This window comes from Sorex fumeus, unplaced genomic scaffold, assembly GCF_029834395.1.
Source record: "Sorex fumeus unplaced genomic scaffold, SorFum_2.1 ptg000019l, whole genome shotgun sequence".
In the NCBI taxonomy this organism is placed as follows: domain Eukaryota; kingdom Metazoa; phylum Chordata; class Mammalia; order Eulipotyphla; family Soricidae; genus Sorex; species Sorex fumeus.
Window position 1 is genome coordinate 36,092,357 of NW_026606076.1, and position 9,123 is coordinate 36,101,479.

At 47.3% G+C, this 9,123-nt stretch overlaps 1 protein-coding gene across 1 annotated transcript; it reads left to right on the forward strand.

Annotated features, from left to right (window-relative positions):
• Positions 1 to 100: 100 nt before the first annotated feature.
• LOC130022204 (zinc finger protein 345-like) lies at positions 101 to 8,360 on the forward strand (the record flags this gene model as incomplete). The annotated part of the gene is made up of 4 exons (XM_056112960.1): positions 101 to 106; positions 7,061 to 7,110; positions 7,386 to 7,721; positions 8,057 to 8,360. Coding segments are annotated over exons 1-4 (696 nt in total), but the record flags the coding sequence as incomplete, so codon positions are not given.
• Between the last annotated feature and the right edge of the window lie 763 nt (positions 8,361 to 9,123).

Consider the following 9,123-nt stretch of genomic DNA (forward strand, 5'->3'; position numbering starts at 1 on the left):
AGGTATTATCCCTGGCACTACTGGGGGCCACATGGGATGTCAAGGATTGATCAGTTCATCTAGTCAAGAACCCAACTCACATTATTGCCTTCTAACCACAATGCCGGTATATCTTTTTGGTTCATGAATTTCAGCTCCCTAACATCAAGCTGCAAAGCACCCCTGACTCCTCATTATCTCCCTGAGCAGACAACACCTGCATTTGTGGATAGAGTGCCCAGGTGCATATCCTTGTCCACCTTGCAAGAGAGTGTCGAAGATTTGTCCACTCTAAGTCACATGGTGGAGCCACATTCCAGGCTACGGTTCCCACGGGGCAACCCTGCTGCTGGCCTATTTGGGAGCTCCTGGGCTTAGAGTCGGCCCCTGGCAGGGCCTATAGGGACTTTCCTGTGGGAGCCACGAAGGAATCCAGGGATTGGAGAAGGCTGTCTTTTCCTCCCCTGTAGCCTGGGCCCAGCTCCTCTCCTGAAGTGCAACATAGATGCCAACAAAATTTGCATCCCCAGTGGAGACAGGAGCTTAGGCCATTGTCTCCCAGCGGTGGAATTGTGAGGCTGTGTGGGAGGGTGTGGCTGGCCTGAGCTCAGGAGTGGGAGGAGCTGCTCCTCTCTGGTGCTCACTGTTCTGACTTTCCAGGTCTTTGCACGGAGCCTCCTGCTGATACTTAGAACAACAGGTACAGGAGAAGATGGTGACACGGCTTCTGATAAACCGTCCTCAGGTAGGAGTAGACAGATAGAATAACATGAGGTAGTACCAGGAGTGCCCAGGCTTCCTGGGCCACCTGTTTTGAGTTTCTTTTGGACGGATTCCAAGATGTGACTTCCGATCAGACCGTCCTGTTCTGCTGTTTGAAGCTGCTTTTGTGTATGTTTGTTTTGCTTTATTTGGCTTTGGGGCTGACCCAGTGGTGCATGAGTAGTACTCAAAGCTCAATGCTCAATGCTGATTCCTGACAGGTCTAGTTGACCAGTGGGTTGCTGGAGGTCCAAAGGTTTCATCTTGGGTTCTCTGTTTTATTTGGGGTGAGAGAGCAAGAATTCTCGCTATCACCCCTTGTGCTGCACTCTGGCATTGCCCTTGGCAGTGCTTGTGGGAACATATGGGAGCCAACTTGGGAGCAATTTTGCGCTGGTTTTTCACTTATTCGCCAACATCCAGGTGGATCGTGAGGCGTGATGGAAGTTTTGGCGGGAGGCAGAGCTTTGTGGGTGCAGTGGGGGCTGTCTCAGGGTTAAGGAGTGACAGTTGTGAGTTCGTGATTCTGGGGTGCCTCTTTGGCCACGATCCTCTGCAGCTCAGGATGGGGCAACAGTGGGTGAATGTGGGACTCAGCTAGGGGCTTGGCCGTACCAACCCTCCCAACATTCCCATGTTTGAACCATCAGCCCTAAGCTCACTTCTGTAGTATCTCCAGATTCGAGGGGCAGAGCTTCAGCCCCTCCACCTAATGGCAGGAGACCTGTTGCTCGTCATTTTCATTGTTTGCCGTGAGAGCCCGGGTCAGGCTGGGTATCGAGAAGGGTACATGCTGGTGGCTGCGATTTGCCAATGAAAATGTATTTGGGGGGCTATTTTTGGTTCTTTAGATTTTGGAGGGCAGAGAGGGTACATACACAGAGATGCTCATGACTTACTCAAGTCTCTAAGCTTAGGTATTATCCCTGGAGCTACTGGGGGCCATATGGGATGCAGAGGATTGATGGGTTCATCTAGTCAAGCACCCAACTCACATTATTGCCTTCTAACAACAATACCACTGTATCTTTTTCTGGTTCATGAATTTCAGCTCCCTAACATTAAGCTGCAAAGCACCCCTGACTCTTCATCTCTCCCTGAGCAGACAACATCTGCATTTGTGGATAATACTGAGGTCCCCAGGACAGAGTGCCCAGGGGCATATCCTTGTCCACCCTGCAAGAGAGTGTCGAATGTTTGCCCACTCTAAGTCACATGGTGGAGCCACATGCCAGGCTACGGTTCCCACAGGGCAGCACTGCTTCCAGCCTATTTGGGAGCTCCTGGGCTAAGAGTCGGCCCCTGGCAGGGCCTATAGGGACTTTCCTGTGGGAGCCATAGAGGAATCCGGGGATCAGAGAAGGCTGTTTTTTCCTCCCCTGTAGCTTGGGCCCAGCTTCCTCTCCTTAAGTGCAGCACAGATGCCAACAAAATTTGCATCTCCAGTGGAGACAAGAACTTCTGCCATTGTCTCCCTGAGGTGGAATTGTGAGGCTGTGCAGGAGGGTGTGGCTGGTTTGAGCTCAGGAGTGGGAGGGGGTGCTCCTCTCTGGTGCTCACTGTTCTGACTTTCCAGGTCTTTGCACGGAGCCTCCTGCTGATCCTCAGAACAACAGTGACAGGAGAAGATGGTGATGCGGCTTCTGGTAAACCGTCCCCAGGTAGGAGTAGACAGAGAGAATGAAATGAGATAGTAAAAGGAGTGCCCAGGCTTCCTCGGCCTTCTGTTTTGAGTTTCTTTTGGATGGATTCCAAGATGAGACTTTGATCGGACCATCCCATTCTGCTGTTTGAAGCTGCTTTTGTGTATGTTTGTTTAGTTTTATTTGGCTTTGGGGCTGACCCAGTGGTGCATGAGGAGTCCTCAAAGCTCAGTGCTCAATGCTGATTCCTGACAGGTCTAGGTGACCGATGGGATGCTGGAGGTCCAAAGGCTTCATCTTGGGTTTTCTGTTTTATTTGGGGTGGCAGAGCAAGGATTCTCACTATCACTCCTTGCGCTGCATTCTGGCATTGCCCCTGGCAGTGCTTGTGGGACCATATGGGATGTTGGGGATCGGCAGTCTTACGTGCTGTCCCGGGAACAGCTGTCCTGTTACGCCAATCTGCTGCTTCGGTTTCTTTTGCATTGTTTTTGTCATGAGCTGTCCTCTTGACTCTGGGCTCTGGATTCAAAGCTTACTGGCCTCAGAGCACCCTGGGGTGTGCTGGCCCCGTTTTCGCCGTGGCAACTACTGTGACTTGGGCCCCGAGACTTGCTTTTCTCCTGTTTTGTCCTTCCTGCGTTGGAGAGACTACCTGCTCGGTCATATAGTCTTACGTTCACATAATCTTGTGTGTGGATTTCTGGGCATGCACCAATCCCAAGGAGAAAGAGCCAAGGATCTCTGTGGCCAGTAGAGTTGTTGGGGTCCAGAAACTTCTACCTTCTTTGAGCGGGATTTGGGGTGGTACTGAGCAGTGAGTTCCTACATGCGCACATGCCATGCACCGCTGTGAGTAGTTGTCTATATGGACTGCCAAGTTCTCAATCCTACTGGTCATGAGCTCTGGGGGTGCAGCGGTGAGCGTGCAGTGGTTTTTGCTACACTCAGCGATAGTCTTTTGGAAAGTACAATTCTGTGTTCAAGTGATCCTCTCTACAGTGCTCACTGCACCAGTGGTGCTCAAATTGGCCCTGGGGTTACCAGGAAATTTAGATACATCCAAGAACCTTCTGTATAACGTCCTCCAACTTTAGCAGATCCAGCTGCCTTATGTGATTTCTGGGGCGCGTCAACAATGCATGTGCATGGAGACTGGTTCATTCGGAGCGGAGAGGCCCAGCGACAATATAGGACCCTGGCTCCTGGCCTCACAGTAGTGGCAATGAGGCTAAGATAGAATCTGACTCCCACCCTCTCTGCGTGCTGACTCAGAACGCAGTGACCTTCCATGACGTGGCTGTGAATTTCACCCCGGAGGAATGGTCATGCCTGGCGGCCTCTCAGAAGAAGCTCTACAGGGACGTGATGCTGGAGACCTACCAGCATCTACAGGCTGTCGGTGAGAGCAGTGTGGAGACAACCGTGTCTGAACAGACCCGGGTGGGCTCCCTGGGGTTGGGAGGCAGCTGTGTGTTCAACAGTAGCTCTGTGACGGGCTGGGATGTTGGACAGTTGTGCAGTAGCTGTTCGCTCCCTCATTTTTTGTTTTTTGTTTTTTTTTTTTAGGCTTTACCTGTGGATACTCAGGGCTTACTCTCAGCCTTGTCCTCAGGAATTACTCTTGTGGGGTCGCCAGATCCTATGGGGTGATTCCTATCAACCCGTTTCGACTGTGTCCATGGGAAGAACCCTATCTGCCCAGTTATCGCTCAGGTCCTTTAAATAGTTCCATCCAATGGTGCATCAATTTACTTTGAGTACTACACGAAATTTTGTGTGTTTAATTGGTTTGCTGTTGCCTTTGTTTGGGGGGCACAGTTCACACTTCCCCTGGCGCTGTGCTAAAGGATGACTCCTAAGAGTCTCAGGGGCCATGGGGTACCGTGGACTGAAACCTCACCCCCAGTACTTTTGCACCAGTCACTCAAGACAGACGGTTTTTGCTTTTTCTTTTTTCCATAGGGATTAGGGATTATTCCTGCCTGTGTATTCAGGATCCACACCTGGCCCTGCTCCAAGATCTTATGTGCTGCCTGGGATCAAACCCACATATGTGTGTATCGGTTCTGTCCTATGTGCTGCCCTATTTCAGTGCTTGGATTTATTTCTAATGGTTCTTGTGAGACTTCAGCAGGACTTAGGGTTTGCTCCTGGACTCTGCACTCAGGGATCACTCCTGGCTGGCATGAGGGACCCTAGGTGATATCGGGTATTGCAACTGGATTGTCTGTGAGAAACTCCTGCTGTGCTCTCTTTCTGATACATTTTTCAGCTTAAAAAAATAAGGGTCTCTTGCCACCCTTGGCCATTTCAAGATTTATTATGTACTTATTGTTACTGAAATCCATGACGAGTTCATGAGGGGCTCAGGAAACTCCATATGCTGCTGGGCCTAGAGGGACAGTACAGGGAGGAAAGTGATTTTCTTGCAAGGAGCGCACGTGGGTTAAATCCCCGGCATCCCATGTCATCCCCGAGCTCCACCAGCGGTGATTTCTTGACAGAGAGTCAGGAGTCTCCCCGGAGCATTGCCAGGGGAGACCCCAAACAAGGCAAAAACCAACAACATACCGTTCTGATCAAACCCCTGTCAGCCATCCACAAGGCCCGGACTAGAGTATTTGTGGAATTTTCTTGGGTCTTACCTCTCGAATAACTAGAAATATGTGGCATTATGGAAATGGGCATTCTGTTCATGCCTTTCAGATATTTGCGCAGTTATATTAGGAAAACATGGGGATTTACCTGTCGCCTTTTCCATGTCATTTATCCATGCCTCTGTCTCTGTCGGGGCAGGGCACTCTGGTAGGAAGCCTGCGGTGATCTCCTGGCTGGAAGGAGGAGCCCTGAGGTCGGGGAGTAGAGGCGTGTGTGCGGGTGAGTGTCTGAGGACTCTTCCTGGCTCAAGCCCTGTGCAGTGTATGGGTGCCCTGAGCATGTATGAAATACGCTGCTGAGAACGGGACCTTGGTCTCCTGGATCCTTGGGTCTGTGCCATACTCACGCTGCTCTTCATTCCCCTGGACTGTCAGTCACAGAATGATCCTGTAATTGGCTTCCATGGCTCTCGAATAATTAAGACCATAACAGAGCTAGTTTGGATCTGAACGATAGTACAGCAGGGAGTGTCTTGCAGTGCCCGAAGGTGACCTGTTCAATAATTTGTTAAATAACCTGGTTCCCCGAACAATACCAGGTCTGCTGAAAAACAAAACCTTGTGTAGAATTGCCAAGATCCTCACAGTTTTCCACTATTCAAATATTTTGTTTAGTGTGGGACTCTTTGGACTTTGAGAACCACAGAGATGTACTCTTAACTACTTGGCATCATTTTGCTACATTTTTTTGACAAGTGCTTGAATTGCATGTTTTGTTCAGTTTCAGAACGGAAATGGCGACTTCAGGATTTGGCATTACAGCACTTTGATTTGGGAGTGGGGTCAGCAAGTACGAGTGAGTTGGTAAGATTCGCTAATTGAGAATAAATATTATTATGCCAGCAGGAGCGGACCAAGTATGTGATTGTTAAGGTGGAAGCCTGAGAATGGCATGGAGGAATTCCAAAGCCTGATGCTTGGAGTAGAGGACCCTTAGCTTTGTTAGGTGCTGAAATCAAGCATGTATAAAAATACTGTTAGTTTTGATTTGCTTGACAATGGTAGTTGTTTAGAAAGCTAATTTGTGTGCCCTAGAGATGGTGTAGAGAGAAATATACTTGCTTTGCACAGGAATGGATGGTCCTTACCCAGCACGCCTTATAGATACCATATACCCACAGAACTGATCCTAGATACTGCATGCTGTGCCCCTCCATCCACCCAACCCCCAATAAATAGAAACTACAAAACAGAAAGAAAAGAAAACTTCATTGATCCTGAAAGTCATCACTTGTGGTGAGAGCTTTGCAATGGCCACGTGGTCTATCTCAGCTGTGTGATGATGCAGAGTTGTCTTCACCCCTGCATCACAGATTCCACACTAAACTTTAACAAAACCCACATGAGGTTGTACTTCACTTTCTCTTGAAATGGATGCGTCCGCTTTCTATAGAAGGAATTGTTTCCAGTTGTATTCCTTCATTAATTTAAAGGGGATGATATCACAGAATTTACTGACTTTGCATCCATCAATTTTGTGCATCCAACTTACAGTAACATGTAGTTATTCTATAGTAAAACTATTCATATGTCAGTAATTGAATTTGTGCGGTGCATATGTGTGAAACCACATCTGAAGGGCTCAGTTTTTGGACAGGAAGTCTCAGTGAATAAGTCAATAATTAGAATTCTCTGTTGTTCTACAGGAAAGCTGCCACCCCAAGTGGAATGTCTCTGATCCTGCACTGTACAATAATGTCTCGTGTGAGCAATCCTGCCCTCAGCCCCATGAGGATGCCGAGACAGGCGGGATGTCTTCTGAGGGTGATCAGAATGGCGAGGGCTACCTCACTCTGAAGAAGCCCTCTCCTGGAGAAAGTTCCTTGGAGTGTGTTATTCTCAGTTCAGAGGCACAAAATCCCCCAGTGCGGCAGCTGCTAGGGAGAGGAGCACTGTTTAAAGTGAGTCCCTCACAGCAACATACCTTCAACGACAGTCACCGTGAGAAGAACCCATCTACGTCTAAGGAATGTGTGGGAGACTCCACATGTTCTCAGCACTGTGGTGTTCCCTTAGAAAACCACAGTCGACAGAATCTCCAGAAACGTCAGCCCCAAGAACAAAGTGTGAGTCAGGGGTTGCTCCATCATGACCATATGAATATAAATTCAGGAGCGAAACCTTTTGCATGTGAAGCATGTGGGAAGGCCTTCGATCAATCATCACATCTTATTATGCATAGAAGAATTCATACAGGAGAGAAACTTCATGAATGTCAGACATGTGGGAAGGCCTTTATTCACACCTCTAGTCTTAATAGACATAGGAAAACTCATAGTGGAGAGAAGCCTTGTATATGTCAGGAGTGTGGTAATGCCTTTACTCGATCCTCAAGCCTCAGTATACATAGAAGTATTCACAGTAGAGATAAACCATATATATGTAAGGAATGTGGAAAGGCCTTTACTCAATCCTCAGGCCTCAGGATACATAGAAGAATTCACACTGGAGAGAAACCGTATGTATGTAAGGAATGTGGGAAGACCTTTGCTGTAGCCTCAAGTCTTAGTGTACATAAGAGAATTCACACTGGAGAGAAACCTTGTATATGTAAGGAATGTGGGAAGGCCTTTACTAGAGCCTCAAAACTTACTGTACATAGAAGAATTCACACTGGAGAGAAACCATATATATGTAAGGAATGTGGGAAGGCCTTTGCTGAATCGCAAGACTTGGTGTACATAGAAGAATTCACACTGGAGAGAAATCATATATATGTAAGGAATGTGTGAAGGCCTTTACTAGAGACTCAAAACTTACTGTACATAGAAGAATTCACACTGGATAGAAACCGCATCTATGTAAGGAATGTGGAAAGACCTTTGCTTGGGCCTCCACACTTAATGCACATAGGAAAATTCACACTGGAGAGAAACCGTATTTATGTAAGGAATGTGGCAAGGCCTTTGCTGTAGCTTCAAAACTTAGTGTACATAGGAAAATCCACACTGGAGTGAAACCATTTATATGTAAGGAATGTGGGAAGTCCTTTGCTGAAGCCTCAAGCCTTAGTGTACATAGCAGAATTCACACTGGAGAGAAACCGTATATATGTAAGGAATGTGGGAAGGCCTTTGCTACATCCTCAAAACTTACTGTACATAGGAGAATTCACACTGGAGAGAAACTGTATATATGTAAGGAATGTGGGAAGTCCTTTGCTGAATCCTCAAACTTTAGTGTACAGCGGAGAATTCACACTGGAGAGAAACCGTATATATGTAAGGAATGTGGGAAGGCCTTTGCTGGAGCCTCAAGACTTCGTGAACGTAGGAAAATTCACACTGGAGAGAAACCATATATATGTAAGGAATGTGGAAAGGCCTTTGCTGGAGCCTCAAGACTTACTGCACATATGAAAATTCATCTCAGAGGGAAACCTCATCAGTGTCAGACATGCGGGAAGGCATTCACACGGTTCTCTACCCTTACTCTCCACATGAGAATTCATAATGGAGAGAAGTCTTAGATATGTCTGGAGTGTGGAAAGTCCTTTACTTCATCCTCACAATTGACTGTACATAGAATTCACAGTGGAGAGAAACTGTATATAGGTAAGGAATGTGGGGCCTACTTTGCTGAAGCCTCAAGCCTTAGAGTACTTAGGAGAATTCACTGGAGAGAAATTGTATATGTAAGAAATGTGGGATGGCCTCTGTATGTCCTCAATACTTAATGTACATAGGAGAATATACACTGGAGAGAAACCATATACATGTAAGAAATGTGGAAAGGCCTTTTGAGAAGCCTCAGATTTAGTGTACATACGAGCATTCACGCCGGAGAAAAACCTTTTATATGCGAGGAATGTGGGAAGCCCTTCTGCCGTTCTGAATCCTTGCTAAGTACAGGAATATTCACAGTGGAGGGAAACCTTATCAGTGTCAGTCTTTTGGGAAGTCCTTCATTTGGTGCTGTTCTCTTACTCAGTATGTGAGAGTTCATACTGGAGACAAACTGCATATATGTCAGGAATGTGGGAAGGGCTTCATGTACCCCTCACACCTTAATAAACATATAAATGTTCATGCTGGATGGTTTGATCCCTTAATAACAGTCTCTAAGGACAGAACAGGACA